The sequence below is a fragment of the Oenanthe melanoleuca genome, chromosome 3, assembly GCF_029582105.1.
Source record: "Oenanthe melanoleuca isolate GR-GAL-2019-014 chromosome 3, OMel1.0, whole genome shotgun sequence".
In the NCBI taxonomy this organism is placed as follows: Eukaryota; Metazoa; Chordata; class Aves; order Passeriformes; family Muscicapidae; genus Oenanthe; species Oenanthe melanoleuca.
This window is the reverse complement of record NC_079336.1, coordinates 5,623,090-5,642,458: the sequence shown is the minus strand read 5'-3', so window position 1 is coordinate 5,642,458 and position 19,369 is coordinate 5,623,090. Positions and strand designations below refer to the sequence as shown.

The 19,369-nt window shown below is 39.8% G+C and overlaps 1 protein-coding gene across 1 annotated transcript in view; it reads right to left on the bottom strand.

The window, feature by feature from the left end:
* CD2AP (CD2 associated protein) overlaps nt 1–19,369 on the bottom strand; it is a 76,839-nt gene that overhangs the window by 41,540 nt on the left and 15,930 nt on the right. Inside the window, exon 2 of the mRNA XM_056487248.1 lies at nt 13,210–13,370. Coding sequence (XP_056343223.1) covers nt 13,210–13,370 — 161 coding nt within the window. The remainder of the gene's footprint in view (nt 1–13,209; nt 13,371–19,369) is intronic.

Here is a 19,369-nt window from a genome sequence, read left to right as displayed (position 1 = left end):
CATTATATGCAGAAAATCTTGCTGCCCAATTCAAAGGCTGAAGATTTACTGAAGAAGAATTTCCTCAGCAGACATCAAAAAGAACAGTCAGACAGGGGGAGGGTCTGGCAGCACCAGGAAGGTGCTCTCTTCCTACCAGAGCCAGGATGGGAAAGGTGTGAACACAGTTAAGAGAAATCATCCTAATCCAAGACACACAAAAGGAAAGAGGATGCAAAGAGAAGTTCAAGGTGACTCTGATAAAAACAAGAGCAGAGAGCTGCAAATCCATCCAGTTTACAATGAGCAGATGTGGGCACAGGACAGGCACCAGCCAGGCTTGAACCAGAGCCGACAGTGACGTTTTACTTTGTGTGTCAGAAAGCAGCACTGGAGCATCACAAGGAGCTGCTTTGCAACAAGGAGAGAAAAAACAACCACATGAGACAGTTCTGCCACAGCAGCCAGGCATAAATCTAGTTCTGACAAAGAACTACAGAAGGGCCAGTAAGCAATGACTCAATGGGCCAGCAACTGTTTTGTTCATATTTAACCTTTTGTTCTCTTTGTTAAAGAAGAACTGCAACATTAATTATCCTTCCTTGGGGCATTATAAATCATATTAAAACTAAACCAAACTGAAACAAATTCAGGAATCCCTGGTCTCCACACCTGCATGTGGTCCACTACACCACAGCCCAGTAGTTCACATCAGTCTTCTAACAGCAGGGAAGTGCTCCAAGATTCATTTTCAAAAGCACACATCAGGATCCTCTGACATACACACCCTACACCCCGCCAGCATCTTCATCCTGGGCATCATCCTTCTGATTCCTTTCACAAATGAAGTAATCTTTATACAAGGACAGATTGGATATCTCAAAACTGACAGTTATTGATGCAAACATTAGTTCATGCCTCATTAATAATATTAATAAGAGTTTGAAATTCTTATACCTTTTCCAAACAGCTTGCTTGCACTTTGAGTGTTTAGAAAATGACACTGCCCAAAAGGTCTCACCTCTGAGGTAACACTATACTCAACCCAAGACTCCTGCCCATGGGTTTCACAAGGCAGTTTTTTTCCTTTGTTTTTGATGGGTTTTAAGTCAGCCTCGTATACCCAAATTATCAGAGAGAGTCTGTGTTGTGACAATACAAACAAAAAGCTCCAGGACACTTCATCTTGTTCTGAGGTGAGGCCACTGCCAGCAAAACCAAAATGAAAATATGACATTAACTAAAGCTGGAAATTTTAATATTTTTATTCTGCCAGTCCATTGCAGTTCAAGGCTTGTCAGTGTTTCCATGAGCAACACAGATTTTATGCATTTATGACTTGGCAGTACAAGGTCAATACAGACTGTCTCTTGGCCTAAAACACACTCCACTGGGAAGCAACCACCCACTTATTCTGTTGTGAACTACAGCAGTAGTCATAAAGGTTTGAAGTTTTCATAATCTCCACTAAATGTGTATTTCGCAACACTAACAAACTCACTGCAGCCTGATAGTCAAAAAACAAGTATATAAATTTAACTAGCCAAAAAAAAAGTGGTTTCTGCTTAAATTGCATCTGTCACAGTTTAATAATCCCTCAAGGAAATGTGTATGTTTACAAATAAAAATCTCAAAATTGTTAAAGTGCAGCAATGTGTGATACAAGAACTATTCTTTATACGCAGACAAAAAGATAACACATGTAAATGCATGCACAGCCTCATGATGCTGTTAAAATAAGCTGCTGCTCCTGACCTACTTCTGAGGCAAGCAGGAGCAGCCTCCCCTCCTTCAGCCACTTGCCCACCCATGGCTCCAGAGGGGACAGCTGGATCCTCCCCATTTCCCTTGCCAGCAGCCATGAGCACTCCAATCAGCCAGGCAGTGCAGAGGCAGAAAGCAGGTCAGAGCATCTGAAAGGCCAGGAGTTAAAAATACCAAGTCTATTCCTGAATTATAGAGCACAGAGAAGTTCATTACCCAGCAAATCTAAATCCTTAGCTAGATTCTTCAAGCATAAATATTAAGGCTTCAACTGCCATCTCCTCCTATGTATGCCATTATACAAAGAACAATCATCTTCAGACTTTTATATTAATTCCACTGTAACATCAGTTTGTACAAAAATGATGTGCATTACCCTTAGTGGCTGAGTACATTTTAAAGCAAGATCTCCAGCAGCAGATAATGGTCTCGATCTCTAAAGAGGCTGAGATAAAGAATGCATAAAGATAAATGCCTGAGCCTACTCATACAATTATCTTATCTCTTTTCTTCCCCATCAGGACACTAATAAAGAACTTGTGGACTGGAGAGTCCAGGACTCTCATTTCACTGAGTGGAAAATAAGTAACTCAGAATTGAACCTGTCATTTTAGGGGAGAGGGAGGAATTGGAAACAGGCAATAGTTCTGTTAATACAAGGTCACAGCCTGTAAAATCCCATTCCTAAAAAAAAAACACATAGAAATGTGACTGTATATAAATCTATGAAAAATCTGTACAGCTACCTACAGAGGAGAGATTGTCATCCATATCCTGTTCAAGAGCAATGAAACCTTCAGCTCCTGAAGCACACAAATCTTCACATAACTAATTATCCAGGCACCATATTCCCAGTTCTAGTAACAGCAACAGAGAGGCAGGCACATGGCAGCTTTAACAGCTCCAGTCACTTAAATCTTAGATATCCCATATCCTTTCATTTTGCCTGTGTCTCTTCCTTGAGTAGAAAACATGACTTCTCATCCACAATGTAGGTGCCCAGAGGCAAAATATTTAATAAAGGCAATGAAAGAAAGATTAGTAATGTGCAGCTGCTCATATCTGTCTCATTACTTTACATAGGCTAAAGAGAATCATCAAGAAAATCCATGGACCAGAACAGCTGAGAAGCTGCTGAGCTCCTTCTCTGGAGCATTCAGGAGACCAGAGCAGCTTCCACCTCCCAAGAGAAGAGCTTGGCTGGGAGAGGTCAGAGGTTGCCCATGACTCTCCAGAAGATTAAACAGTATTCTTGAAAACAGAAACAAATCACCTAAAGATGAAAGCAGCTCCCATCTGAAGAATAGACAAGATAGATAACTTTGTTTTGCAAGCCACCTCCTGGAGAGTCTAACACATGTCATGGGTTGATTTTTCAGGGGCTTAATTTATGGTTGAAGTAGGAATGTTTAACAGTGAATCACTGGGTTTAAGTGCTGACCCAAGATCAGGCAGCATCACTCCCTGTCTTCACCTCTTCAGTCTGACTTGTTGCTTTCTATTAAACCACACCCACATCACATAACATGGTTTAACAAGTTACCAACATTTTTACATGTGCTATAATCTATACTAAATATAGATCTTTTAATCATACTGTCTCCTTGTGTGGGAGGAAGACAATCATCCATCAGGGAAGATATCACTTCTTTCCCACAATAGGCAACACGTGGAATAATTGGGTTCTCCAGGAAGCATAAAAAATTCACTGAATTGCTGCAGATTTACAGACTAAAGCCTGAGCCACTGAATAATTGTGATACTTAATGGTCAAGAATAGACAAAGAGTAAAACTTCCCTATATAAGGAATACTCTATAGAGGTAATGCAGAAGCAGGCTTGAAGTTTCAGATTTTAATACAGATTATAAAAATACATGCATATAGTTTTTATGTATACAAAGAATTCAATTTTGTCATGAAGAATTGGATATATATAAACTTTGTGTCAAGCAAGTGTCAAAACAGAATCTGACACGAAGTCTTGTTAATATTGGCAAAATATAAGAGACCTCAAACCAAAACATGAAAGCCCAGACACAGGAAAGCTCAGCAGTCAGCTCACAGGTCTACCAACAGCACAGCAAGGAATCCTAAATTAACAGGAGTAACTAGAGGAAGCACAGATCTTTACATTAATGTTCCCCAACCATTTAATTAAAAAAAAAGTTCATTTTAAAATACTTCTGAAAGTAGTACCTTAAGAATATTTTATGGTGTTGCCATGTTCATAGCCAGATAAAACCATTTTAAAATGCTGATTGCATTTCTTCTCTATTGTATTTGCTAATACATACATATGAAAATTTAATTATATTTCTTGTAATTGTTTTATAGAATAACAGTTAATGTCCTGTCAACCTCCAGCCACAAAACAGTGCTTCAGACCAATGAAAGCAGGAATCACATGTGGCAGAGGGCAAGACAGAGCTCCAGCTCCCACAGCACATGTGTTTTATCAGCTTCCCCCACCTGGGAAGGCAGGAAGACATTTCTTTCCTTCCTCCCTTCTCTCTTAATTGCCTCTACTGCTGGTCCAGAGAAATGTGGGATCCAGTAACACTATAGGGTCACTTTGATGTTTAACTCAGAACATGCCTTGCTCCTTTCCACCATCATCCTGTCTTTCTGCATCAACGCTGTGGCACTCAGTTTTCTTCTTCCCTGCATCCTTTTTCCAAGGTACCATCTCTTTGCATTTCCTGTAAAACCTTCAGCATATCACTAGTGGCCACAAGATAAAACACTGACACATCCACATCACTTCACAAGTCTTGCCCAGGACACAAAATTAAATGCTTAAGAGTTTGTCAAATAAAGACTAAAAATATAAATCTGGAGTCTCAGTGGAGATTAGAAAATGTTTAAAGATTAAGCGTTGCCAGAGATTCATACAATAAATAACACTTTTAACTGAAAATGCATCTTGCTTTCTGCTCCTGTTTTGAATGCATCTATATAACATGCTTATCACCATTAGTTTCCAAGAATTCAAAAGCTTATTACACCAAGTCCAAAGCTAATGAACTCCATACATACCCCAAAATATATTTTCAAAGTGAAGAGCATCAAAAAAGCTTGTTAAACCTACAAAATATTTACCACACTAAACTTTTAGATCAGCTTATAATATTGAATAAAGCCAGTGCTCAAGGAACACATACATTTGAAAGTCAACTTAATACTGAAAGTCCTCCAGTTGATATAAACTAACTTGCCCCTCCAAAATGATGAGCCACCAAACAAAAAATTCACAATTGGTGCAAATGTTAAGAGATGACAGGATGGAGATGAGCTACCCTTGTGCAGGTTTAAGCTTCAAGTTCACATTTAGATCATTCCACCTGATAAAAAAGCAAAAGAACAGATTTAATATTAACTCTGTTGGGTGTACACACACATTGATTTATGAGACATATGGCAAAAGACTACAATTACATGGCTGGAATGTGCAGCTAGAGCCTCCTGGGATGTAACAAACATTACTGCAAACAGCACCTGGCTAACTGACCTCTTTGGTCCTACTACATATGCTAATTCCAGAGTGCATATTTATAGCCATATCTTAGACTTCTGCACATAGGGAAGGTCTACACTTAAAAAGTCAGGTCCCTGCACAAGCCCACCCAGTCCCTGCTGCCTGAGATGCCAGCAATGCTTTGAGCAGTTTACTCAGTGATGGCTGCAAACACCTTCTGATGGAGCACACCCTGTTTGAAGCCTCCAGGCAGGGAATGATTGCCTTGCTCCTGTGCGTGGAGAGAAAGCTATAAAATTACACACAAATCAAGTGTAACAACTAAATAAGGACAGACAAAGGAGCAAACTGCTTCATGTGATTACAGGAATAAGGACATGTATAGACCTGCTGCTTCTTCCACACAGACCATTACACTCAATCAGAGCAGCTCTGGGAGAATCCAGGAATGTGCAGTTACCACAGAGCAAGCTGATAAAGCATTTAGAAAAGCAAGTGGCACAGGTACAATCAACAAACTTGGATAACTCAAATCAGAGGGAATAATTAGCATACTAAGCAGTATTCAAACAGATCATTAATCATGCTTTATCCTGCTGTCCTCCTGAACAGCACCTAAAGTAAAGTTCTATACGAGTGCTGCCACTGAGTCAAAACTCAGAAGTTATTTCCATTTCTTCAATGCTCTTGACAACACAGTATCAACATATTTGATACATAATTTGTTATGTTTCAAATTTTCCATCTTTGAAAAGATACTAAGTATTACAAGAACCACCAGCACTTTCCCCATTCCGTGTTCACATCCAGCCACTGAAGATTTCACACTGCCACAGATTTTTACTCTTACAGTGAAATAATAGTTTGTGAATGCAAAGTGAAATCTTCTCAGGTGATGTTTTCGACATCTTAAAGCACAGGTGCTCACCTTAAACAGGGAAAGGGCCACATCATTTCAACAAATTTCCTGCAGTTAAATAGTTCACTTTTGAGGAAAGCATCTGTGACATTTCAGATCTAACAGTCCATCAAGATAAATATTTCAAATAGTCAACTCACTTGCATGCTCTTTCCAAACAAGGCACCTATACTGCCTCAGAATATGAAATAATTCACACATCCCCAACCAACACTGACAAAGGAAATTCCTGTGTGGAGGTGGTGACAGCTGAAAAGACAACCTGACACACAGGTGCCCACAAATGGCTGTGTGGGCACAGCTGTGTCAGCAACAGCATCTCTGCAGTGCTAAACCAAATACACCTCCAGAGTTCCCCTCTTCATGCCAGGTACAGTCACATCACAGAGGGACTTCACAGGGTCACGACCCAACTGGTCTGAACTAAAGCAGAAAATCCAGTGATTCAACTGGAAAAGTCACAGGAATAAGAATAAATCATGGTGAGCTCTGAAAGTGAAAATGCTTACATTCCAGTGCCGTTAGTTATATCTGTCAATGTCTTCAGTTGATTTATTTTCTTTACTATTGTTTTTAGAAACAATAGTTTCCTCATCATAAGCAAGGCTCACCCAAGCCAATAAGCAACATTCCAGTTGGAAAAAAAAACTGTTTCCTTGTTCATTCAGGCCAAAACAGCTGGATAGCAGAGACTTGTCTCTCACCCCCCAAGCACAGGAATCATTATCCCATTCTCACAAATCTCAGACATATATCAATGGATGGGATTAGCAGGTGCAGCTCAGGCAAACCCACGAGGTATCCCCTGAAATAACACTCTATTCCAGTGGTCCTATTTCCCCCAAAAGCCTGAAGAAAAAACAGCAGGAACAATGGATAGGATCATAGTATTGGCAACAGGTGTTAAAGCACCAGCCTGAATGCTCAGCTTCACTTCTTGCCTGGAGACAAATAACCCAGCGCTTCTCTCACACACTCAGCACTGAAACTGAAATTACTTAATATGGTTTTCAATCTTGCATGTAATCTTTGTTTCTGAGAAACAAGAACTGCCAGCTTTGAAGCAAACATCACCACCTTACCAGCAGGGCTGCCTACTCTGCCTGGGAAGCAGTGCTGCTCTGAGCACTCAGTGTCATCTCCCTGCTAGTGGTGACAGCTCCCTCAAAACAGTAATAAAGCAAAGGAAAAGGCTGTATAAACTGAAGTGCAATTTGACCAACAGGACTGATAAATTGCTGTGCATCTTGTTTTTTCCAAGTCTTACCTGGATGCAAAGATTTTGGACAGAACACTTAAAAGGAGCAGACATCAACATTTTGGAAATAGGTATTGTATTCTATTCCTTAGATACATCCTACTTACTTCAAACTAAATACATAGGATGTAACCTATAGACATTGCTTACAATTTTATTTATTAATCTGCTTTTTAACTAATGTTACTACATTTTTTTAATTGTGCTCAGGTTAGAATTAATCTAGAAGAGACTGTCTTGTCTGTGATCTCTCCCAACTCCATGATTCCTGTTTTAAGTTCTGGGTGAGGTCAATTTACTGTTTTTGAGAAGGAATTAAGGAAGATGTTACGCTTGAAGGAGCTCTCAGCCAAAACTTCTCTCACTGGCTCACAGCACACTTGTGTTTAACAACATCCCTCCAGTGAAAACACTAGACAGGCAGTAAAGACAGACTTAAGAAGGTAGGTCAGATGTGCTAATACTCTAAAAAGTGCTTGTCTAGGGGTGATGAAAAGGGAAGAAAAGAGGCCTGGGCTGTGTTTTGTTTCCACAAACACACAGACCAGGAAGCTGAACAGAAATAATCACCTAAAAACAAATCACCCTTTTAAAAATGAACTCTTTCTGCAAGCACTGTCTGCAATCTCTAAGCATCTCCCTACAGTACAGAAGGGGACATGAGGTAAACCAGCCCCAAGTAATTTTTTTATGCAAACAATTCTAAGACCAAGAATTTACACCACACACCAAATAAACTCTCAAAATTATATTGCAAGCACAACTTTTAAACTTATGCTGTTTCCATCCACTACCCCGAAACACAAAGTCTGTTTGCAACATTAAATGTTAAGAACATATGGAAAATAAAACAAGCTTACCACTTCCAAGGACATATTTGCTCGAACACGCCCAGTGTTGCAGGGTTTTTTTTTTATTTGGGGGAGGAAGAAAAAATGTCACAGTGAGCAAAGTTCACGTGCTAACCTGGAGAGGATCCAGGCTCGGCGCTAGAGCGGCAGCAGCTGCTCACACCTGCGCAGGCAGGAAGCTGCTCCTGCACCAGCTCCAAGGCTGAGGGGCTGCATGTCCCAAACTGCTCAGAGAAGTGTCCAGCTCACTCACCAGAATGTCCCCAGAGCCTGCTGGCAAACTTCTCTGCCTTAACTGATGAAAGCTACTGATTAATCTATCCACTGCTCCTCCCTCATCCGAGTTACTGCCTTGAGCTTATGATCAAACTGGTTTTACTACCATGAAAAGCCTATTACTCACAATACAGCTATTTAAAAAACTAAGATAGCAATAAATTAAATAAAACAAGGAACTTCGGCTCTTAAAAAAAACTTCTCAGCTATGCAGGGACAAAAACCTTAAGAAAATAAGCAGAAGGATGAAAACCAAATCATCACTACCAGTTATCAACACAACAGGTGTCTGGAGAGTGAATAGAACTACTCAGAACAAATAAATCAACAAAAATTAATCTTAGTCCATTTTGTCAAAGTAAATTCAAAAAAAGGAGTTAGGATTCATTGGGCCAAAGAGGGAGATCTAGGAGATTTCCTGAAGGAGGGGAGGCCTGGACTCTTAATCTTTACTTTCAGAGAACTGTTCATGTATATTATATAAAGTCTAGAAGCAAACAGAAATAAAACCCAACCCAAAACCAAAAAGTGTTCCACATTCCACACATCTTAATATCTCAACAAACCTCACACATTCCATTTAACAGCATTACTACACTTCTCTAAATCGCACTGAAAAAAAACCAAATGTGTGCACATTTTTCACTGTGATGAATTTTAGACAGGAAAAGCTGCTCTCAAAGAAAACAATAAAAGTCTGCTAGGTTCCATTGCTAATTCCTTTCAGGAATTTATGAAACTGTTTATTTTAAATTGCCCATACAGGAAGAAGCAGAAAAATGGCAATAACAATGTCAGAAACAAGAACTCTAATTCAACCCCACTCAAAGAGGATATGCACACAATTCAAACCGGAATTTCACAACAGGTTTGGTTAATAACACTGGAAACGTGTGCATTTCAAAATCCAGCTTTTCAATACAAGCAGAACATCTTTAAGAAGCTGCAGCACTGAAAAGTGAATTCAAGGAAATGAGTTTCACAAGTAGGCAGTAATTGCTTGCAGTGTTTTTTTTAAACTACTCGTACTCAACTGTACATTTACCACCTTCTTCTGGTTTCAGGACTCCTGTGGACATCCCACACACCCAACCTTTACAACACCTCCCACCCCCCACACAGTGGCACTGCACAGTAGCATCTGAGGATGTTACAGAGGCTTTATGGGGCTCCCTTCAGCTGAGTCTACCTATTCTCTTTTTTTTTAAAGCAGAACGATGCAAGTAAAAGCACCAAGGACTGCACCTTTTGGGACAGACCATCTCAGACTGCTAGCCAACCCACCAAGTGATGGGCTCACAGGAAACATCCTGGTCCCAGCTGCCACCAGGAACCAGACATCACCAAGCTCTGGTCATTCTCCAGAATCTACCCATCAATATTCAAAAGGCCTGGGTAGAAGCCAACAAAACCCAATCAAAAAATTACCAGATGATATTACAATATACCAAGCATCAGCATTGCACCAGTATCCACAGGAAGCTTCCCTTCTCCATAGGAGTGTTTCAAAGTCACATAGTGCTTAGCTCACCCACACTGTACAACAAATTAACCCAATTAAAAACAGTCTCAGCTTCCTCTGCTGCACTTCTGACAGCAAAGACACAACTGCTACCACTACATGAAACAAGCTTACTACTACTACAATTTAAAATTATTTTGCAATATTTAGAAGACTTGAGAAATAAAAGAAAGACATAATAAAAAAAATTTAAAAATCTATCTCATGCTTTAACAGCCCAAAATGAAGCTGACAGCACTTGGTCATACTTCAAACAGAAAAGATGCATTTGTCAAAGCATGAGAAGTGGCATAAAATGTCAGTAAATCCATTGTATGGGCAGAGCCCAGAAGGAGGGAACAGAAGGAGACTGATCTGCTTTAGCAGTGAGGGTACAGTCTGAATCTGGGGCATGCCACATGCAGAAATAATCCTGTCCACATTTTCCTTGTCCTTCAAACAGGCAAGAAGCAGCCTTGTGCTGCCCAACAGCCAAGGACAGTTTGCAGCTGGCACCAGAGCAACAAGCTCTTTTCCTGCCCTCATCCCTCACTCAGGATGAAGAAGAGACAAACTAACAAAATTAGCAAAAACAAATGAGCTGGAATTAGAACCTTCCTCCCAATTCTCTTCCAGCTGATGAAAATCAAAGGCTTTTATTTCTTTTTTTTTTTTTTAATAATTTATCTTCTCTAATAACATCTAACATTTCAAAAAGAAAACATGTTTATCTTCACCCAGTTTAATTTGTCATATTTGTTGTATTTTTCTATTTCACACATGAAGGCAAATCCAGTGGATAATACATGCTCTTTCAGCTTCAAATTTTAATCATTTCCAGATCAGCACAAATCATAATTTACCATCCATAGTCTGCATGGAGAGGCTATATCCTGGCCACAGCTCAATTCTTAACAAACCAGTGTGTATACATATGTCACCAAAAAGCCACCACAAATTTAACCACATAATGCATTCAGGTCAGATCCTCATTTATTGCATGAAATTATATTAATAACAGGAGAGTAAGATGATCCTTTCAGGAAGTAATAAATATTTAAGTACAGCCCAGAATTTTGCAACCAAGTATGTAAAATTTGGTGCAACCAGGTAGTACTGTCCACAGGAATTTGTGCTCTTTGATCACATTTCTGTCTTCTTTCAGACTTTTGTGCTCCATCCCTTTCATGTGGGTCATGAGAAGTCAGCAATACTCATCCCTTGTCAGCATCCTCACTGTTACCACTCCCAGTGGTAGTGGTTGCTGTCAGCAGCAAACAAATAAATCCATTTCTCAAGGAACTTTCCTCATTCACAAGGCCAAAGTCCAGCCCTGCTTGAGCTCATTTCCACCTCCCTCCAACAGGTCACCCACACCTTGCAGGTATTAACAGTAACCAGGCCAAGAAGGGGCATTTGAGTTTAGTTGCTGAGGCTTGGAACTTGCAGCAGTCTGGTCAAAGTAGCATCCCATAGATCCTGCAGCATGATCCAACAATCTAATACAGCAGCAAATGAGAATGGTTTAGGAGGAGGCACCAAAAAGGAAAAAAAAAAAAGGAAAAAAAAAAAAAAAAAACCCACTAAAATTCTTTTTTGTAACAGCTCTCCCAGAAATAGCCTCTCAAACTACCACTACCTGTAAATTAACTTTTACAAAGAAACTATAATCAAATTGACCATGAAGAAAACACACAACTTTCACCTCCCTAACAATTAATGCTTTCCCATGATCATGTTGAAGATAAATTCCCAAGATCAGCCCCATAACTGCACTCAGCTCCAGCAGCAGGAAGGCAATTTACCCCTGTTGTCATGAAACAAGAGTGATAATTTTCTTCTAGACAACTTCCCTTCTACTTCTCCAAACCCCTACACCTCCTTGAAAACTGACTGTACCCCGTAATTCAGGACATCCATCCGACCATGCCATCCACATATGAACAGCTGGAAAGTTAAAAATACCTGCAGCTGAGATGCCAGGATGGAAATCATTTTTAAAAAAGTTTCTAAAAGCCACAGCTGCAGAAGGCAAGAAAACAGCCAACAAGTATGGTAATTAACACAGAAACATGTCACATCCGACTTTGCTCTTCAGCAGGACAAACTGATGACACACAAACAAGCAAAGAGATGAGACTGATGCTTTCTTCCTACACAACACTTGAGAGCTAATTAAGAACATCAGCACAATAATCAAAGCACCACTTGAGGTCAAACTACTATTTATACAGGACTCAAAACCCAAAAATTACTTTGAACTAAACTACCAACAACCTGAAAATGTTAGACAAGTGAAAAGTGCATGTACAAACTTTCCCTTGGTAAGAGACCCTCTCTGAGAACAACTGCATTGTTCCCATCAGTTTTAAAAGGAAAATCTCAAAACACTTCACAGAAGAGTAGAAAAGAATAATTTTGCTCTTTCAATTTATCAGAAATACCGTCAAATTCAAAATGAGTAAGTCTAAAGAAGTGTTTAATAGCACTGGATCAATATCCCCTTAGGTTTTACAACATGAAAGTATCACAGTAAGATACACTGGATAGTTCTGGTTTGTAAAGAATTAATTTCACTTTCAAAAGGGGCAGGAATATCTACATTCACTTGGACTATATGGAAGTGTTACACCACAGAGTTTGCAAAGAAGGCAGTGCCAGCAGCAGAGTCCAGGGTGAAGCAGAATTCCCCCTTCAAATAAAGCAGCTTGATCCCTGAAGAACCCACATCAGCACAGCCTGAGGATGCAGTTTTTCATTACAGATGAGCTGACTGAGCTGTGACCCCACTTTCCCAACTCTCTCATGACTGGAGGTGTTCTGTAGGGGTAGATTTAGAAGACTTTTTATATTCTTTTTTTTTTAATCAGTTCATCCCACTAAAGCAGGTAACCATGGCTACAGACAACTTGGTGCACTGCAGAAGTCAGAGTGACACAGAACACATAATGCAAGAGTACAAATCAAAAGAAATGCTAAAATAAGAATAGACAGCAGAACTTAAATGAAAAAAATCTTCAAAAGCATATTTTAAAAATGTCAGCACCTTGAATGTCTTCCCATTAAAAAAAAAAAAAAAAAAAATCATCCAGCTAGAAATACAACTGTTGTGTATTGCAGTCACTTCAGTAACAATGACCCAGCCACACCATGACAGTAAAATCAAGTCAATGCAAAAACTCACCTTCACAAAATTGTCAGGGAACATGCCCCTTCTGCCATTTAACTCCCCTTCCAACCATCCTTCTTCTTCTAGTTTTTTCACATTCCTGATGACTTCCCCAACTCGGATTGTTAACTCATCATCATGCACTGCATCATAGTCATATTCCACAATATAGTCCACTAAAAATGAAAAAAAAAAAAAAGCACAATGAATACAACTCAGACTGGGAAATGCAACTTGAAAACCATGCACATTCAAAAGGCAAACCTAACAATGACTGCTAACAACAAACATTTCCCTCACAGCAATGCTCATTTGTAAAATGTGACACTGCCATGTATTTCTGAGAGGGAGAAACAATTGTTCAGCCACCTATTAGAATAAAGTAAATTTAGGAATGTGACACCAGGTCATATTCTGGTGGTTGTGGATAGGTTTTTGTTCATGTCTGGTGGAAGGAAGTGGTTTTTTTTTCCCACCAAGTTCCAGCTGAAGATTCACCAATTATGAATCACTGCCCATAGGGTAAGTACTTCTTACTCAGTGCTCATATGGGGCCAAGAATCAGAGGCTGTGTGTATGGTACATACTTGCAATGCTTTCTTAATTCTCATACTTGAGCCTGCTACTATGTTTGCAAAAAACAAATTGCTGCACACACAGAATTTCTGCAGGGTTGAGCCAAGAAGTGCAATACAGCCAGGAGGTGTGTGATTGACAATATCATCCAGCTTCAATTGCAAATATGTAAAAAGCACCTTCCTTCAGAGTCATTTGGTTTGTATGAAGTAGAATATGCAAGTGAGCTTTACTTTTGATACAATTAAGTTTACTCAGAGGAGCACAGCAACATGCACACATACTTGTCCATCTGTTGCACAAGATCCATCAAAGTTGCTCACTGACAGCTTAAGGCTTCTTTGGCAATAAAGACCCATTTGTTCACCAAGAAATTCTGTTCATCCCTGAAACTTCCACAAACCTGCAGCAATCAAATAATCTTCCCTCTCACTCAAATTCAGTCAAATATCCAGGCACTGCCAAATATTAAAATACTGTCCTCACTGAAACCTCCCTCTCCTCTGCAGATCACAATGCACAAGAGCACAATAAGGTTAAAGACACAAATCCTTAATGGTTGTAGAAGTTTTTTTCCCAGGTTAATCTATTTTATCAGTGCATAATAATACCCAACAATTAATTAAAAAATGAAGGAATCAAAAGGGAAGAAGCATTATTTCCTTGTCACTGAACTCACAGCTGCATTAAACCAATGTAATTCTGATCTGTGAGCAGTTTTAATCACAAGTGCAGCTGCAGTTATTACAATTAAGCTTTTATCCTTCTGCTGCCTATGGATGAAGCCAGAAAACCCTTAGCAAAAAACAGAACTACCTGATGGTGCCATGAATGCAAGAGATGCTTGAATTATATGTCTGGCAAACTTTCTGAATGCACTCATTAACAAAGGAATCAGAAGACATAAATGTGAAGACTTTATTTTACTTTCTTCCTTTAAAAAAAGAAAAAAAAAAGAAAATAAAAACACCAACATTTTCTTCCTTATGAACAGAAGTCATCACCAGAGTTACCTGCCTGTGATATGCACTTGGAACCTCTAGCACACGCTTTTTGTACTGTAGACATTTATTTCTGCCAAATGTACTCTCTAAGCTTGTTTCAAAGCATCATATCATTCCCCCATTATTTCCTGCAGCAAGCAGAGTAGTTCTGTCTTGCTTCTGCATGGCATTGTCTCTTGAGTGGCTGACATAAAATACTGCCAAACATACAGGAAATTCTGGCAGTCACAAATCATAAAGACAACAACCATTCATCACCTAAGAGTCTGGAAATGAAAACATCACTTTCCAACCAACTCAACCCAGCCATTCTAGAAAACTACACATGTAGAAAAATATAAGAAATATCCATGTCACATATTTCTCTCATGATACACTGTTTTGAAGCGCATTATCAGGTAGCATATTTCAATATACACACTATAGGACAGTTTTACAAAGCTAAACATTGAAAATGGATCACAACAGAGTGTCAGTCATGACAAATGCTCACAGCAGTGACTTGAATTGCCAAACACCTGGTCCTTTTTCCACAGCAGCAGTAGATAATCACACCCACACTGTGTCAACATGAACCAATTCTATTGAAAACTTATTTATTACCTTGGGAGAACATTTCTGTATTTGTGCTTGAAATACACAGCACATTCATTTGGTCACCTTTCCAGACAATAAAGCATCGACTCAGTCATGCCATCAAGAAATAGAGAACCTGAACAACATCCCAGTCATCATCCACATGTCTTTATGTTCCAAATAGCAGTAAACAGATATCAGCTTCTTACACCTGAAATTGAGGTGCTGAATTTCCCCTTGTTTCATCAGTGATACCCAAAGACACCCTCGCTGTCACGGATACACAGACAAACCAGATGTGAATTCTGTTGCCTCATCTGTAAAGGGGAAGGGATCATGAGGAATGTTAAGACAGCTTCATCCCATAGATTTTTTTCATATGATGGCAGAGGAACAGTGAGGAGCCACACATTCCATGTCTTGCTACTATGTGGTCCTCAAGAAGAACACTTAGAAGTTTTGCATTTCAATATTAGCAAGTAACACTAGTTGAATCATCCAGGTGATGGGCAAGAGACCTCTGTACTGCCAAAACAGTCCAGATTAAATATATCCCTGAAACATCCTAAGGTATCATATTTACCCAAGTGAAAACAAGAGTCCAGAGATGACAGAAAATGTTTTTAAGGAATCACAGCTCCTTATAATAACACTAACTAGAAATTACATTAGTTTAATGATTATACTTAATGCTTGTACTAGCTCTGAATGCTTCAGGTTCTCACATAAAAGCTTTACTCAAGAACAAATACACTGCAATCAGTCAGCAGTAAGGTGGACTCCAGTAATACAAGCTGGTCAAAACTTTTTTTAAAAATTCTCAACTGGTAGAAGGTGCAGCAGAACTCCTCAGCAACACAAGCTATCAAACCCACCTGTCTTATCTCCCTCTGCTTTTTACACAGCTTTCTCCATTTCAAACTCCTCTCAGATCAATTATCTGTAGCTTAAAGTCCCTACTGATCAAGTCTCAAATGAAAAATAGCCTTAGACTTAGGCAGGAACACTGTGAGGTTACTGTGCTTTTCTAGCACATCCAGAAACACCAAAGTTCACCTGAGAGGGGCAGACAACTTTCTCCTGAGTTTTCAGAGTATCTGCATACAAGGAAAGGCTGAAAAAGCTGGGAAAGGTCTCAGGGATATCTCATGAATCAGGGTGGAAAAGACCAAGCAGTGCTCAATGAAAACACAAGAGGCAGTGGGGCAAAATGAGACCAAACAAATGCCACTTAAACATATATAAACACACTCTGTCATCCAGCCATGACAGCTTTCCAACTCACTCGGGAAACCTTCCAGATGGTGTTTTTTGAATGTTCTGACCCATTTTCAGGGGCAACTGACTGACTATAATCAATAGAGCTATAAAAAAAATTGACTGGACATCTTTGGAAGAAGATGGCTCTGTGGGAGGGGGTCTGCTCAGCTCCTGCTTTTTAGTAAGATGACAACCTCACTAACAAAACAAGAATAAAAAAATCAGGTTGGACATTAGGAAGAAATTCTTCTCTAAAGGGTGAAAAGAGTGATGAGATATTGGAATGGACAGCCCAGGGAGGTGTTTAAGGGAGCACTGGATGTGGCACTTAATGCCATGGTCTGCTTGACATGATGGTGTTTGGTCATAGGTTGGATTTGATTATCTCAGAGATCTCTTCCAACCTGACTGATTCTGTGATAAGAGACCAAACACATCAAAGCCAGTCAGCAGCTAGACTACATTATTCCCCACAGCACAAAGTGTCCTACCTAACACCTCTTTAACAAAATAGCTCCCACTGTCAGCCAAGACAGCAACACTGCCTGCACCAGGCATTCAATCACTGCTGGCACAGCTGGATTCCCCACCTGTCCAAACCTTACACAACCAGCTCTTCTGCCAACCACATCCCAGTGCCAAGGCAGAGCCAAGTCTCCCAACAAGCATGGCCACATTATACCCATCTTCTCTGATTTTAAACAAATGATGCCTTCAGCTACTCAGACTCTCTCCAAAGTTGCCTATTAGAGGTAACTAAGGCCCTCTGGTAGCCCTAAAACAGAAATAAAAACATAAATCAAGGAAGAGTGGAAAAGATATCAAAACTCTAGCATGCCTGTGTCTTCAACAGAAACAGACACTCATCCAGCAAAGAGCACAATTTCACATTCTAGGTACATTGTTTAGGGTATTACAATGCTGTCAGAACCCAGGGACCTTAAAAAACACTTAAATAGCTTACACTTTTTTTTTTTTTAAAGAGGGGAGAGGGATCCATCAGATAGCTGAAATCCTTGCATATACTGGGAAGCCTTGCTGAAACTTGCTGCAGGCCTGGAGGGACAGAGTCCAAAGTGAAGGAGCAAGAATTGCTGCAGAACTCCACAAAGGTCTCTTCAGGCAGGTTTCAGGCCAGTTCAAAGTCATTTATTGGAACAACAGCCCTGGAAAGTCGTGTGACCTCCAGAAGTACCTTGCCAGCAGAACTGCAGTTACCTTAGAAACTGAGCTTTTGCTTTTTCCAATTTATCACAACAGACAGTTGCTAGATGCCTAAAACAAACTTCATAAGTACTGTTATTTCCACTTGTACATTAATCACATTAAACCTCCAAAGTTCAGTCTCCTATAAAACAAAGCCTAATGAATTTGTTATTATATATGAATTACAAAGTAAAGAGTTACAAAGTTATTTCATTTTATAGCAGACTAAGTTTACACTAAAGAAAAAGACCACACAGGACACAATCTTACCCTTTTAACTACTGTACTTTTCTTCACAACTATTTCAAAATCAGGTGCTGAACTTTAGGAGAATGATCCTTCCAACTGCTTTCTAACAAAAACATCTCTACCACTTATGAGCTACAGGAATTCCAGCTGGTTTAATACTAATATAATAGTGTATGTTCAGCCACTTAAGACAGACCTTAAAAAGTAGCTCTGGTGTTTAAATGCTAACAATAAAAACAGCTCTATAAGTGTTAAACATAAGTAGTGGTTATAAGAATGTTTTCTTTCCACTTCAATACCATATAATTTCCTGTCACTCTGACCTGAGTCATTGATGACAACCCAGATGCTTAAATAGAAAGGCCTGACAGACTTCCCACTACCCTTAAAATTCTAGTTTCTGCTCCCAAAACTGTGAGTTTTGTCTACAAAGCTCTCCTGTAGAGACACATACACAAGGTGAGCACCAGGGTTTGGGAACCAAAGACAAATCTCTGCTGGCCAAGAGCTCCCACTGCTCTCCAGCCAGGCTTCTCCAGGCTTCACACTCCTGCTTACAAATGACCAGAATAACCAGTTCCCCAAAGACCCAAGTACTCCTTTGGGATACAGATGTAGGTTTGCCCTTCCTCAATCTAAATAGGGAAGTGCCTCACATCTCCCACTATCAGGGAAAACACTCTGAGCACTGGTCTTGGGCAAAAGTCCTTTCCTTTTTTTCACACCCCAATAACCATCCAACTGAGAAGCAGTCAAGAGATTGAACCTTGAACAGATAGAAATATTCAGTATTTCCTACTTCCTTCTCATGGTGCCATATAAAGCTACACACCAACAGAAAGTGAGAAACCCAAGGAGGTGTTTTTCCAAGACACCTTAACCTAAGGATGTTGTGATCCCATGCTTTCTTCTGTGTGCATTCACCAGCCCCTTCCCCCTGGTCTCTGCTTAAATTAGCAGATATTTATAATACTGGTGGATCAGATAAAGAGAACAGCCCAAGAGAAAGCCTGTTTCTTGCAACTTTCTGCAAGTTTATCTCCTTAAGATGTCTCACTGCAGGGTCAGACACAGGACTGCTCCAAATACACATCAGATCAACCTCTGTATCCCTGTTATAGCCCAGATCAGGAGCACACTGCTCAGTGAAGCTCCAAACCACCCTCCTTTCTGGTGGTCCAGTTCAGCATGGAACAGTCTCACAAAGTAATCTGGAATTTTCACTGAAACTATACCCAGGAACACACTTAATGCATATTAATCTTTAACAGGCATTATGTCCATGGGACAAGACTAAAACTACA